The sequence below is a fragment of the Vespa velutina genome, chromosome 7 (genome assembly GCF_912470025.1).
Source record: "Vespa velutina chromosome 7, iVesVel2.1, whole genome shotgun sequence".
Taxonomy (NCBI): Eukaryota; Metazoa; Arthropoda; class Insecta; order Hymenoptera; family Vespidae; genus Vespa; species Vespa velutina.
This window is the reverse complement of record NC_062194.1, coordinates 7,773,643-7,790,078: the sequence shown is the minus strand read 5'-3', so window position 1 is coordinate 7,790,078 and position 16,436 is coordinate 7,773,643. Positions and strand designations below refer to the sequence as shown.

At 28.6% G+C, this 16,436-nt stretch overlaps 1 protein-coding gene across 5 annotated transcripts in view; it reads right to left on the bottom strand.

Moving 5' to 3' along the window:
• LOC124950445 (TLD domain-containing protein 2) overlaps positions 1 to 16,436 on the bottom strand; it is a 230,844-nt gene that overhangs the window by 184,878 nt on the left and 29,530 nt on the right. For 2 of the 5 annotated variants that reach the window (XM_047497148.1, XM_047497149.1), the window contains one exon: positions 757 to 1,243. The exons of 2 other annotated variants lie outside the window; for them this stretch is intronic. In XM_047497148.1, the coding sequence (XP_047353104.1) occupies positions 757 to 1,049 (293 nt within the window). In that variant the 5' untranslated portion in view covers positions 1,050 to 1,243. Of the gene's footprint in view, positions 1 to 756; positions 1,244 to 2,075; positions 2,358 to 16,436 lie in introns of those variants that run through there. One more of the 5 variants, XM_047497147.1, reaches the window with a different exon arrangement.

The following is a 16,436-nucleotide window of genomic DNA, read 5'->3' as shown; positions in this document are numbered from 1 at the left end:
AAAGAAAAGGAAGAAAAACAAATAGAAAGAGAAGAGAAGAACAAAGCAAACGAATTAAATAAAAATAGGACAAAAACAGAACAAAAATAAAGAAATTAACGATCGAAGGAAAAGAAAAGAAAAGAAAAGAAAACAAGAAAACGGAATACAAAGAGAGAAGAAAAGGAAAAAGATCGAAGAAAGGAGAAAAGAAAAAAAATAAGAAAGATTGGAAAGAGAAGAGAAAAATTAAAAAAAGAAAAAAAGAAAAAACAAGGCCAAACAAAAAAAGTAGTAAAAATAACGATGAATATATCGACAAAAACAAGAGGAAATTAAAGAAAAGAAAAGAAAAGAAAAAAACGGAATACAAAGAGAGAAGAAAAGGAAAAAGACCGAAGAAAGGAGAAAAGAAAAGAAAATAAGAAAGATTGGAAAGAGAAGAGAAAAATTAAAAAAAGAAAAAAAAAAAAAAAACAAGGCCAAACAAAAAAAGTAATAAAAATAACAATGAATATATCGACAAAAACAAGAGGAAATTAAAGAAAAGAAAAGAAAATAAAAGAAAAGAAAAGAAAAGAAGAAGGAAGAAGATGAAACAATAATGGAGGAAAGAGAATGGAAAAAAAGGAAGAGAAAATACGAAAGAAATTAACAACAACAACAACAACAACAATACCAATACCAATAACAATTACAATAACAACGACAATACAGAAAAAAAAGAAAAAAACAGAAAAAGAAAACTAAAAAGAAGAATAAAAAAAGATTACTCACTGCCAAGTGAATCCACCTGCGATGCCATCCCGAAGACGATCTTTCAAACTTCGTTGCCTCGCCGGCAATGAAGAAGACGAAGAATCCGTTTGCATAGTAATAATAGTAGTAGCACTAGTAGCACTAGCAATAGTAGTAATAGCAGTAGTAGTAGTAACAACAGAAGTAATAGCAGCAACAGCAGTAACCGATGATGATAATGATGATGATGATGATTCTTCCGTTTTAATCGACGTACTTCCAGGATTATTGGACATAGTGCCATCCTCGGATACACCGGGTAACAACGACATCTCGTTTGTTATTTGAATATAATTTTCGTTAATTGTTTCACGTAAACTAACTATCCGATCCGATACGATTCTCCTCTTCCTACCTTCGTCACTCTTCTTTTCGTCACTACTAAACTCGAGGAGAGTTCCTCCTCCCTCCTCCTACTTCTACACCTTTTTTTTCTTCTTCTCCTCCACCTCCACCTTTTCTTTTCCTTTTTTTTCACAAAAATCACTTTGTATGTATTTTCTATATATGTGTATATATATATATATATATATATATATATATATATATATATACACATATATATATATATTTATATATGTATGTATCTAGATTCAAGTTACTATAATCTAAGTAGTCGAATAATCGGTATACATTCTCGACGAAAGCTTTAAAAATAATTCTCACTTTTATTAGATTGTTATTTCTCTCATTCTCTCTCTCTCTCTCTCTCTCCCTCTCTATCTCTGTCTCTCTCACACACACACACACACACTCTTTTTCTCTATCTCACAAAACACACGACTGTAGAGAACGATAATCAGATAATCTACGACGTATAAATTAAAAACATATTTTCTAAACGTAAACAAACGGAATATTTCGAAGGAATAACCGAGAACTTACGAGGAAAAACTTCTTCAAAGTCAAATTTGTTTATATTTATCCGTATGTATATATTGTATAAACTTATATTCTACATATATAAATATGTACGTACATATGTATGTATCTATATATGTATGGGTGTGTGGGTGCGTGTGTATATATATATATATATATGTATATGTATGTATATATGTATGTACGTATGTATGTATATAAATATGTATGCAGATAGATAAGTAAATACACGATTATATTAAATATGACATTTTACGAATATTTTAAAAATCTTTCTTTTAATCGTATTCCGTGATTTTAGACATTTATCGTTTACTCGAAACTTTGTTAATAATAATAATAATAATAATAATAATAATAATAATAATAATATTAACAACAACAATAATAATAATAAAAATAATAATAATACCAACTTATTAAATTCTATCAATTATTCATTCGTATATATATATATATTTTATCTAGCACAGTTACACAAAAATCATGGGCACATTTTCACATTGTCAACACTAATACGTACACTTTATAAACTTTTTGATACGCGAAATAATTTATCAAATAAAAGAAAGAAATTTTGGCGATCAAATCGTCGTGGTTGCTACGACATCTGATGATGATAGTTTAAAATGACTGAGCTTAGAGTATTCTCACCCCTCCATTATTCTCACTCACTCTCTTACTCACTCACACACACACACGCTCTCTCTCTCTCTTTCTCTTTTTCTCTCACTGTATGTCACTCGCTCACTTACTCGTTCTCTCTCTCTCTCTCTCTCTCTCTCTTTCTCTTACTGGTTCGCTCGCTCGCTTATTCTCTCTCTCTCTCTCTCTCTCTTTCTCTCTCTCTCTCTCTCTCTCTCTATCTCTATCTCTCTATCTGTCTCTGTCCCTGTCTCTCTGACGTTGTGCCAATTGCTTCGCACCCCAAGTACGTGAGCACTGGTCGTTTCTCTACAGCGCCGATCAAATCCGATTAAGGTCGACCGCTCAACAACGATGTGACGTTCGAACGTTGGAAACGAGCTTAATGAATCTTCTTGATCCTTCTTTTGAAATTGTACCATCCCCTCACCCTCACCTCTTGCTCTATGCTTATTACGTATTTTCTCTAACACAACGTTATCTATCTGTCCTCTATGTTTTTCTTTTAATTATTTATAAATAAATACATTCGCATACGTATGTATATTTATTTTTTCATGTAAATATTTTACATATGGTAACTAAAATCGGGCCTTTTTTTTTTTGGTAAATACAACACAGCTCATAGGCAAATGAATTTTTAATAGGTTATATTCGAATTTTTCTAAGAAAAATAAAAATAATCCTCAAACGATATAAATTATATTTATGTATATACAATATTAATATCTATATATATATTTATGTGTTATATGACGACGTATACGTTCTTTTCTGCATGTGTTTTGTGCGTCTTTATATCCGTACTTTCACTTTTCTTTAATAATTATTAAATATAAATATTTATAATGACACTGCGGGTAAATAATCGATTTTTTTTTTCTTTTTATGTAAAATATATCTATGTACATAAAGATCAATGACGTGGTAACGTAACGTGAAGATATAAGAAAAAAAAAAAAAAAGAAAAACAACAAAAATAAAACAACATAAAATTCACTTTACCATTAAAATAATCTCTATTAAAAAAACAAACAACACGAGGACATTAATATACGTCCACCTAGTTCTACTTTATAAAGTTACGAAATTATTCTCCGACGTTTTAAGAACGGCCGTCGTAAATGTTGTTACCGTCCTCGTTGTTCTTCTGATACTGAAAATTTTGCCCTAATCTGCGAGAAATTATCAAATCTATCAATTTTCATTGGTCAACCAATCGTAATGATCCATCGAAATTCTTGACCAATCGGGTACGCGTTTTTTGAACATTTACGAATTACACTCTTAATTACTTTTATTTAAGGTTAAAAAAAAGTCAAAAAAATATATTTACATATTAAGATACAATATAAATTATATGCATATATATATATATATATATATATATATATATATATATATATATATATATATACTTTATATGGGTATATATACATACATATGTATGTGTGTTTATGGTAACATCAGTAATGCTTTTATTTAAGGTTAAGAAAACTTAAAAGAATGTTTGCATATTGAAACACCGTATAAATTTTGTATATATATTTTCATGTAAAATATGTCTATACACACTCACAGATACACACAACGACACACACACACACACACACACACACACACGCACGCACACACATATCTACATTGACGATGCTTTTATTTGATGTAAGAAAATTTACATATTGAAACATGGTATAAATTATATGTACCTATCCTATGTATATATAACGATAATAGTAATCTCCAGTCAAGATGCTACACCGTTTATATAGAATCAAGTTGTCAGGGGAAAATTGATCGAATATGATCATCTTTGTCGGTGTCGTCATCGTCGGTATAAGACGACGTCTCTTTGACGACCATTCAACGATACCATCGATAATATCCATGTTATATTGTGTCTAACGGATTTTATACACCTTCAAAGAGAAATAATTTATATGAAACTTTTCATAATAATAATTCCTAGAAAAATCTTTTTAATTTACCTCTATCTAAAATACAATTCAATCGTATAAATATATAGAATAAAATAAATATCTAAATCTTTTAAATTAGTAATCATTATAAAAATATAATATCATGATATAATCATTACAAAATATAAGAAAATCATTATAAAATAAATATGTAAATTTTTTAAATTAGAAATCATTATAAAAAAGAAAAAAATCATAAAATCATTGTAAGAGAAATGACGGATTAAAAAATATTTGTATTTCATCAATGAAAAAAAGAAATAAAAAAACGAACGAATTTTATTTCTTTTCTTCATAACGAACAATATAAAAAAAAAAATATTTACGCATCGACTGCCACACTGATCGTCGAAGTTATCCATCAATTTGATTGTAATCGCGAGACTTTTTTATGTCGTTTTTTTCCTACGCCACCTCTCTCTTTCTCTCTCTCTCTCTCTCTCTCTCTCTCTCTCTCTCTCTCTCTTTCTCCCTCTCTCTCTCTCTCTCTCCACGGTAGAGTTCAAAAATTATTTACAACTTTATTAAGAAAAAAAATCATTAGAAAGCAGAAAATGAAAAAAGAAATAACATTTCGTTTCTTTTTTTTATCTTTTTCTTCATAAAAGAAGCAAAAAAATATTCATGTATCGATCGTCGCCATAACGAAGTGCAACATCACTTCAAATATTAATTTATTTGTAATTACACGAAACTCCTTTCGTTCGTTCGAGCAATATTCTAAACACAAAAACCATCCCCCAACCTCAACATCCTATCTCTCGGCCGTCGCTTCGAGTACTACGGGCGAAAATAATCTTTTTCCTTTTGCATCTCTTGTTATTTCGATCCCTGATGTTTTTAGTTTGACGAAAGCAATGGTGAGAAAAAGAAAACAAGAAAAACAAAAATAGAAGAAAAGAAAGAGAGAGAAAGAGAGAAAAACAGACAGAGAAAGAGATAAATAAAGAGAGAAAAATGTATGGGCTTATTGTCGAAGTCAAAAAATGCGAGAAGGCGGGGCCTAACCCAAACGTGACATTGGTCGACGTTGAGTATCCGCCCACTAAGCTAGTGCGTGCTCATTGGTCGACGCGTATGATCTTCGATAACAAATCCATACATCGAAATAAAAAAAAAAAAAAAAAAAAAAAAACGAAGAGGAAAAAATGTTCCCTTTTTCTTTCTTTTTTTTCTTCTTTTTTTTTTTACCTCCCAGAAGACCATTGTCCATTTTCGCGTTTTAACGCCGAAATCGTAAATCGTGGAAAAAAAGAAAAAAGGTAAAAAAAGAAAAAAAGAAAAAAAAAAGAAAGAACGAAGAAGAGAAAAAAAAGTGAAGAGAATAAAAAAGAAAAAAGAAATGGAGAGAACGATGTAGACACGATAAATTAATGAGATTGGTTCGATCGTTGTTAAATAAAACATGAAGTGCAAAAATATACATGAATGACATTTCAATGATGCACGAGATGTATCTCGAAATAATATCGATATAAAAGATATCAGCAAAAATAGAATAAAATGTTAACGTAAACCCACGATAATTCACGAAAGCTTTCATATATGAAAGTGATTATATAAACGTGGATAGCATTATAAAGAGAGAGAGAGAGAGAGAGAGAGAGAGAGGATTCAAATTCGTAAGCTGATTATTATACTTCGAACATTAATAGAATACTAACCTAAAAACATAATAATCTCGCATTCCCATTTAACGATACTCTCTCTCTCTCTCTCTCTCTCTCTCTCTCTCTCTCTCTCTCTTCCTCTTCCTTTCTTTCTCTTTCTATCTCTCTCTGTTTTTAAAATGACCTCAAATTCCATTAAAAACCTTATCACATTAATTTCCGTATGTATTTATATATTAGTCAACAAGGAAATAGTATCACCTTCGAAGGGAAAATGATATTTCGAAGGATGATTAATGAAAAAAGGAAAAAGAGAAAGAGAAAGAGAGAGAAAGAGAGAGAGAGAGAGAGAGAGAGAGAGAGAGATGATGATGATGATGATGATGATGATGATGATGATGATGATGATGATGATGATGATGATGATGATGATGATGATGATGATGATGATGATGATGATGATGATGATGATGATGATGATGATGATAGTGAAATTCGAACGACATGGTTCTTTGGTTAGGCGCGTATCAAGGTCGAGGTCGTTGTCAAGGTCAGGCTGTTCTTGTCGTTAATCCTGAGGCTTGAGACGAGTGGAGAACACACCACCGGCCTACGCCTCCACTTCTACCACCACTTCCTCCTTCTCCTCCTCCTCTTTCGTCTCTTTCTCCTCCTTCTCCTCTATGTCGAAAGCCTCCAGGTATTGATCGCTTTTCACCCACCAAACTCGACCAATCCCGGCCGATCTTGCATAGTAACCAACAACGCGCTCCATTGCCATTTCTTTTCGCGAACGCGATCGACCTAATACGATGACTCTTTAACCAGTCGATCATAATTCATCAATTTTTTATATCCTTCAAAAATTTCATAATTCTAACGCAAGAAGTACATATGTACGTGTATATTTATTTATTTACTTATTTACTTCAGTAAGTACTTATTTATTTACAATTGAAACGTAACGCAACCAATCATATTATATCTTAATAAGTTAACGCGATTATTGTTAAAAAAAAGAACATTAGATGACGTTTATATACCAATATAGGAACATGAACTTTCGACGAATAAGATTTTATTCGAATTCAAAATAATCTGTAAAACTTTCCTTCCTATCGAGAAAAAGAAAGAGAGAGAGAGAGAGAGAGAGAGAGAGAGAGAGAGAGAGAGAGAGAAGAATAATTTCTGATTTGTGATTTTATTGTTTTTAATTATTAATTTTTCAATAAATAATTTCGTCTAAATGAGAGAAAGAGAAAGAGAGAATTTCAATCATCCATTCTTCAATTTCTTTTTTTTTTTTTTTTTTTTTTTTCAACGAGAAAACTTTCTTTTTATCGACCGAGTCGAACTATCGAGTAAGTAAGTAAGCAAGTAAGTAACTATCTACCGATCGGTCGATAATAAAGTTCAATCGGTATTGTAGATCCTCCCTGAAAGAAGATATTTGCAACGCACACTTGCAACGATTTCTCATAGATATTTTCTCGTTGCTAAAATTCTATTAGATTATTTTATAAATAGAGAAAATACCGGGCACCGTGTTGATCTTTTTATTGGGACAATAAAAAAAGTTATTATTTTTTTATACTAGTTTAAAAATACGATTGTCACTAGTGATATCAGACCAATAATCACAGATCAATATTATCGATCACAGGACGAAAATTATGACGTCTTATTGAATAATATCTATGTCGTAGCTATCAAAAATATTTATAATCGTTTGTTACGTCAATAAAAGTGTCGATACCCGTTTGATATTTCTATGAAAAAATATCAAAAAGAGTCTTTGTCTTCTTTTATCTTAAATTTTCATTCGTTAGAATTGTTCTTTGTTTATAACTTTATCGATATATCAGCAAAAGTAACAAACAAATATCGATACTTTCATAAGGAAGAGATTCGATATAAGCAATTTTCGATTTGATATCAATTTGCGAACTATCAGTATCGTAAATTGATACCAAGTAAGTACCTAAAATTTCAATATTTATCGACACTTCTCATTGAGTAGTTTGGTATTGAATTAATCGAAGAACATCAATATTATCGTTATCGATCCGATTATTAACTATTACTGAGATATTCTTATTGAATCTTATACAAAAAAAAAATTCTAAAAATCATTTTACTTCCTTTTGACATAAATCAATAATTAGCATTTCGTGGCTCACAATACATTTGTTTGTAAATAATGATTATTATAGTAAAATATAAATACAATTTAAAAAAAAAAAAAATTGATAAATTGGAATCACTATATATTATTTTAAACCTATAATTATTACTGATGTTACTAATGTTACGATCGAATAAATACTATCGATACTAGTTCACAAATTATCGATATTATCAGTATCGATTCGATCGTTAACTTTTATTGTGATATTATTGCTGAATATTTTACGAGAAAAATTCTAAAAATCTCTAAGATTTCAATCATCTTGTTCGTTTTGTTTTAAGTTATCAGTTATCATTTCGTGGCTCATTAAAAATTTAATGAGATCCACAGATTAAGAAATACACATCTACATACGTATCATTGGCAATTGTTACTACCACATACTCTTGGAATAGAGCGTGATGTAATTTTTTAATTGCCTCAATTAAAATGCATCACCCTCCGTGTAGGTTTATATATATATATAAGATAATGAGTTCCATTATTTCGGCAATTAAAAAGTCGCTTTTTTATTTTTGTTTTAAAAATTGCCAGTACGTGACTACGTCACATTAACTTCTATTTTCGAGCATGGAGAGAATACATTGCTGGCACATGTTCTAGCCTTTTGTCGGACACCGGTGATTTTTCAATTGTTCTTTCAACAATATCCTCATAAACTATACTGAGAGAGAGAGAGAGAGAGAGAGAGAGAGAGAGAGAGAGAGAGAGAGATAATAGCTAGTTAACAAGCTTTTTAGAGTATAATTTAGAGTATAAATTAAGTAACATAGAGCGACAAACATATGTGGCTTCTATAAAATCCATTTGATAAGTAACCGAATAAATAAGTACCAATGGGTACAACTTAATCGTCGAGTTTAAATGGCGAAGTAAATCCAAAAGAAAAGAACAACTTTTGTATTATCGAACTATTTAAACGTGAATTATAATAAAAGTTGTCTAACTCCGGTCAAGGCGATCATCTTATTTCTTGTTGTTCGATCACTGATATAAAATTTGGAACAAATTTAAAAATATGTTTCGAATGAAAAAAAAAAAGGCTAAGGATACTAAGAAAAAAATAATCTACGAAAAAAAAAATGATCTAAAAGATAGAACAGAACTGAAAGTCGTACGTAGCGTAGTTATAATGATAACGAATATGAGACACGTTCACTTCGCATCAGACCTCCCCCATAGTATATTCATAAGAAAAGCCTGCAATACTGCGACTAATGTCTAGGACTATTAAAACAAACGATAATGCGATTTGTCCACATGAAATTTAACAGTTCACATGGAAACGATTGTTTTGATGAGACCTCATTAATTGTTTGTTTCCTTTTTTTTCCTTTTTTTTTTTTCTTTTTTCACATCACGAAACATTTTGTAATTATCTACAAAGAAGCCGCACGTATGACACATTAAAGATGAATTTATCTTTGAATCAGTTTTGTTGTTAATTTCGTAAATCTATCAAATATATTCTATTATCGTTTAAATCAAACATTTAATAATTAAATTAATTATCAGATTTATTTAATTACTTTTTTACTTAGGATGTTCCTGATAAGAAACTCTATGCCATTTCTAATATGTGATAATTGTAAAAATCGAAAGAGAAGATAATTGACAAAGAAAATATTATAATTTCGAATTCAGATTGGACAATGATATAGAATGTTTATTTTGGTGGTAACTTTCATTCTAAGGACAATGACGGTGATAAATGATAGATAATATTTATCATTAAATGTTACAGAAAGGTCTCCAATTAATATTGGCTACAAATGCTACCATCTTTATATATTGAAATTGTCTTAAAAAGGCAAAAAAAAAGACAACGAAATAAATAAATAATCTTTTAATTTCAAATGATAATATGAACTTTTAATTTTAATTTCAAGCAGAATCTCATATTAGGAGCGATTAAAAAAAAATAAATAAATAAATAAAAAAGAAAATAAAATATAAAAAAGAGAACATTAATTCTAAACTAATATTTCTATAGTTTCCTTATTTTCATAATAATTGATAATATATGCCCCCACTTTCAAAATCAACGACTCATATATATATATATATATTAGTGGACCGGAAAGTAATGTCGCTTTCTTAAATTAAATTCAAACGAATAAATTTTTAACAAGTTTTTATTTTTAATCAAAATCAAATATCGACATGCGCAGAAACAACATTACTTTCCGGTCCACCTAATATATATATATATCACTAATATTTTTCTTAAGTATGTATAAATAAACGACGAGTATAGTAACATCAAAACTTTAAATGTTTTCCTCCCATCAATTCAAATATAAATTCTTAACAAATCTATATATACGTATGTACATATGTATGTGAAAATACAGCAGCACGATCTCGAATAAGAATCAATTGAAATCAGAGAGAAAGAGAGAGAGAGAGAGAGAGAGAGAGAGAGAGAAAGAGAGAAACAGAGAGAAAGTTATTTCAGACTCAACGAAAACTATCAAAGAATATTAAGTTACGAGGGACGAGTAAATAGACGATGTAAAGTCTAAAGAAAATGAAAAAGGGAAACAACAAAGGGAGAAAGACGTTCGGAATCTATAATCATCAGGGAAAGCTTCGGTACGTAGGGTAAAGTTATAAACGTGAATTGGCAGCCACAAACGTGAAGCAGTTAAAAAAAAAAATAAAGAAAACAAAAAAGAAAAGAAAAAAAAGAATAAAAAGTTAAAAGAGAAAGTTTATCCGAAAAAAAGAATGAAAAGAAAGTGGGAGACCGATATATTTTCCATCAATCACAAGTAGGACGACCTTGATAGGTACTAGCAAAAATACCAATACAAGAAAAGTTTACCTATGAATGAATGGATATCCTTTACCTTTATATGTTTGCAAAATTGTTATTTTGTTATTTTTGATTTTATTATATATGTAACAAATACATTACCACAATGAAATTATTTTCAATTTTTAATTATTATAATAATGTAAATTTTTTATTTTATTAATTTAAAATCAAGGATAGAAGATTCATTAATAGCCAATGATGTATGGAATCGTAAAACTTATTACTACTATTTAATCATTACTAATTTTACATAATTTTAGTGCTTCTCTCTACATGTTTTTTTTAGCAATATTTAAATTAGGATATGTCTTAAATTAATAATTTACGTGAGCTATTATGGAGAATGTAGAACTGCATCGATTAATGCATTTTAAAAAGAGATATAACAAAACATATAATCTAATGAAAAAAAAGAAAAAAAAAGAAAGAAAGAAAATAGTGATTATTTCAAAATCTCTTTAAAAAATGACCTTTGAAAAAAAACAGAAGAAAAATTTTACAGCTGCATGGTGCCCCCTCAAATAGTGTAACTTCATCACAAAAACTTTTTCCATAAAACCATACATAACAAAGATATTTAAGTATGTCAATTAAAATGCTCTACACTTTATATATAAGATGATAAGAACAAAACGGATCAGATACTCAAAAGGGTTTATATAGTATTCATGAAGTATCATAATAAAAAATAATTAATCAATATAACGTAGTACCAAAAACGACCTTTTCCATTCGATTTTTGGAAAAATCATTCATACTTTTATACGTAAAATTTTACAATACAAAAATTTACAATATAAATTTATTCATTATTTAGAATTTGATATCATAAGAGCGAATCTTTTAGTAATACATTGAATATACATGAACACTTTATAGATACAAACGTATTATTTACTATAAGATTATTTATTATTTTTTTTATTACTATATTTTTTATTACTATATTACTATATACTTTATTATTACTATAAAGAAGTTCATAGTTGCAGATGTTCGATATATTCTTCTTTCCATTTCGATAAGAAGTTTACATCTGCGTGATCATAGATTGATACACATATATACATTTTCAAATATTTTATATATTATTTCCTGTCACATGTATCGTACAACGAAAATTTTCTATTTGTTATCGTAAATACTACACATTATTCATTATTCCCGATAAGTAGAACGAATATCCTCCCTCAAAAAAAAAAAAAAAAAAAAAAAAAAAATAAATAAATAAATAAATAAATAAACAAAAAAATATCTAAAGGATTCAAATCAATACATTGCAAGAGGACTTACTCACGATAACGAACTCTGATAAATAATAAAAGTTTGATTTGACATTTAAATGATAGCTTTTTTATAGAATCTACGTTGATTAAAATTTTTTTTATTAAAAGCCCTTTAAGTATCGGACACCTTTTTTTTTTTTTTTTTTTTTTTTTTATCAACCTGTATACAAGGTGTAACAAAACTATGCGACGGTAAAGGAATTCAGGAATTGATTCCTAATATAGAAAAAAAAGAAAAAAAAAAGGAAAATATTTTCTATCGACATGAGTTTCGAAAATGCTTGAAAACTTTTGAGTTATAAGATTTTCATATATATTCTTATATAATACCATTCGTCAAACACATAAACGAAATGCATTTGACCCGAATACATTCATTCGACTGCATCATCTCAAACAAAAAGATAAACAGCAGAATGAATGAACGAAACGATAGACACGTTTAATAAAAAAAACTTCAAAAAGAAACGTTTGACAAATTTCAAGGATAGCAATTATTAAGGACTATTAAGGAAACTAATGAGACGAGACGAACTAAGTTCTTCATTCACGATAGGATATGAATACTTCGAATATTTCGTGTGAAAAAATAATTGAAACAGATTATGATCATACTTGAAAGTCTTGTAACCTAGAAATTAAATATTTACGGGTTCATCTTTGATAAAATCTATTTTTCTTTCTTCTCTATATATTAGTAATCCATTCTTCTTAATATTTCACCGCGTAATTTTCTTACATCCTCGTATATAACAGTCGATCGATTCTATTAAAAAAAAAAAAAAAAAAAAAGATACATTTTTAAAATTATAAATAATAATCTCGACGGAGTCTTCTATATGACTGACTAAATCTCACGTTCTTCAGAATAAATATTCAAATTTGATCTTCGTATGAACGAAAAAAAAAAAAGAAAAGAAAAGAAAAGAAAAGAAAAGAAAAGAAAAAAAAGGAAGAAAAAAGAAAATGATAGAAAAATCGTCGTTCTTTCGATAATTGCGTCGCTTAGAATGCAATATTTTCTTTATAATATTATTTCTAATCAAAGTTAGAGTGAGCTCGAAAAAAAGATAAGGATCGATTTTACAATGGCCATTGTCAGCAGTTGAAAACATTTGAAATTTTGGTATTAATAATTGGTCAAAGAATTCCAATTTGTTCTCTTTCTCTCCTTCTCTCCCTCTCTCTCTCTCCCTCTCTCTCTCTCTCTCTCTCTCTCTTACTCACTTTACAAGGAAACTCATTTCCTAGGTCGAGGAACAACGACGGACAACTACGAAGACGAAGACGAAGACGAAAACGAGGACGAAAACGAAAACGAAGGTAACTCGTCGTTCTTTCGATGAAGAAGAACGTCGATGAGAAAAAAAAAAGAAAAAAAAAAAAAAAAAGAAAAAAAAACAGAAAAAAGAAAAGAAAAAAGTAAAGAAGAGAAAGAGAATGTGAAAGAAAGAGAGAATCGCAAGAGTAGGACTTAGAAAAACGAAAGGACTGACTATGCGAGTAGAATAAAAAGGAGAGAATATAATAGAGCGAGAGAGTTGCTGAGAAGAGAAAGAAAAAGAAAAAAGAACGAGAGAGAGAGAGAGAGAGAGAGAGAGAGAGAGAGAGAGAAAGGGTTTAGTGGATTGGGTAGAAAAGAAAAGAGCTACGTTGACGTCGATGTCGACGACCTTGAAGTCGTCGTTCGGCCAACCGAAAACGGCCCTTTCTTGTCCTTTTTTCGCAAGTATTCGAATTGATTGGAAGAGAACGAACGTCACCGACTACGTACGATCGTACACGAAACTAGGCCAAAGTGTGATCGTCTCTCCCTTTACTAGAGTTCGTCCACCAATAGAATCACTTCGATTATTTCCTTTTCAGATAGTAGAAAAGAACATGTTAGGTAAATGGTAGGTTATAGAGAAATCAAACCTTCATTTTGTATTTTATTACTCATTTTTCTTTTTTAATATTTTTCTATTTCTTTCTTATTATTATTTTTTTTTTTTTTATTTCTTATTTATCGTCATCATCATCATTCGAGTATTCGTATTTAAATGACATTCGGTTGATCGAAAATTCAAATCTCACGAAAGTCTATATTTTATACACGTTTGTATTTATTTCGTTAGTATTTTTATCGATTAATTAATTATTCTTAAATATTTTGTATAACAAAATAAAATGGTCAATATATATATGCACACACACATACAAATATGTTGATCAAAATAAATAATTAATTGTCAAGTGGACGTAAAAATAGTGTCATTTATATTACGTACTGTAATATTTCATTATAAATATTAGCATTTATTTAAACTATACATCCAATGTTATAAAAATACCGAATGAATAATTAGCAGTCCTTCAAATCCCTGATGATATAGTACTTTCTTTTTATCGATTCATTTTAAATAACATGACACGTATAGAATAATTATACTACGAGATTATATCAAGTATCACAATCTGTAGGCATATCAAGGTTTTCGTTTTTTGTTTTAATAATAATAATAATAATAATAATAATAATAATAATAATAATATAATACTGTAAGAAGAAATTTATGAATACAATTTATCATAACTTTCTGTTTTTTTTCCTTTCTTTTTAATAATTATTTTTCTTTTGTATAATCCAAATTGTTCAATTGAAACCAATGAAAAATATTTTATTTTACAATATCATGCAATACACGAACTTGTTATTTCCTTTTTTTTTTTTTTTCTTTTAACTCAAATTAGTCAATTTTTAATCGATTAATTTAATTCATCAACGGTAAAAAGTGCAAACAAGGCTAAATAGCCTACATACACATATATACAAACATCACACACACACACATAGCACACATATATAAAATATGTAACGCAAGAGAAAAAATTATTGGAGAAATGAAAGATAAGAGTGAAATAATGTTTCTCAAAGTCCGACATTACATTTTTTCTTCATTAATACTCAAATACCCGTAAACTCGATGGATTCTCACGTCAGGTCGACTTTGCACTACTTGTAAAATACGGCTAAAGCTTTCGTAAAATATATGCCACTTCGTTCGCGTTTATCTTATAGCTTCAAGAAAACGAATTCTTGAGAAAGATCAAGTTTGCTCAATGAAAACTAACAAAGCGTCGTAAGACATAAATGTTCGTGCGTTTGAAAAATGATAATGATCAAATGTAAGTATCGTCAAAGTAATCTGACAAAAATGGCATCACCACACGATTGTCATCTTCTTTAATCATATATATCAACCATTTGAATCTCTACAACCTCAATTTTTTTCAGGTCTCAAAATGAAAATATATTTCAAACAAAAGTTTACTTGTTTTTCCTTTTTTTCTTCTTCTTCTTTTTCCTTTTTTTTTTTTTATGTAAAGTATATTATCGCCGTTAAAAAAATGTAGGTACCTATTTAAAAATAGAAGGATGACGTTAAAATGATATTGAAAGCTTCCATTAAATAAAAACAGTAAATGCCGTAATATTTTCGTCCTTGAAATTAGATAACTCTAAAGTCCCAAGGATTCTTCTAAAAAATTCCATACTTTAAGAGATAAAAATTTGTAACGCTATATTTCTTGAACAACCTGTATATATATGTATACATATATATATATATATATATATATATATATATATATATATTAATTAATTAATATGCATATGAATATATATGTAGATATATATTTCAGTATGTGACTTCAAAATTACGCGACGTTATAGTGAATTAATAGCATATACGTGCGAAATAACAATATATTCAATCTTAACGATATAAGATCTATTAAATTCTTGAAATTAATATATTGCACTGTATCATACATATTTCTTTTATTCAGTAATATTGTTTCATTAATTTTGAATCCTTTTATAGATTATAATTCTGTAATGTTATATAATATAGTATAATATTATATACTATTATATAGAAGTATACGGTAGTCCAAGAAATGTCGGCTCGAATATTTTTCTCGAAATCGGATAGAGTTCCCGAAAGTATCATGACATTCGAAAATATCACGAAATTTCGAAAAATTTCGAAAAATTTTTCATGTTTCACGAGAACTTTAATCACATTTCGAGACTAGCTCTTAGAACGCGTATTCAACAACATTCTTTGAAATAAAATATTACATCTATTATATATTACTTGTTACTGTATTCTTACTTCATATATGTCTCCTATTTATATATAAAACTTTATTTTATAATATTAAACATTTTTTATTAAAAATTTTTATATTATATATATTAAT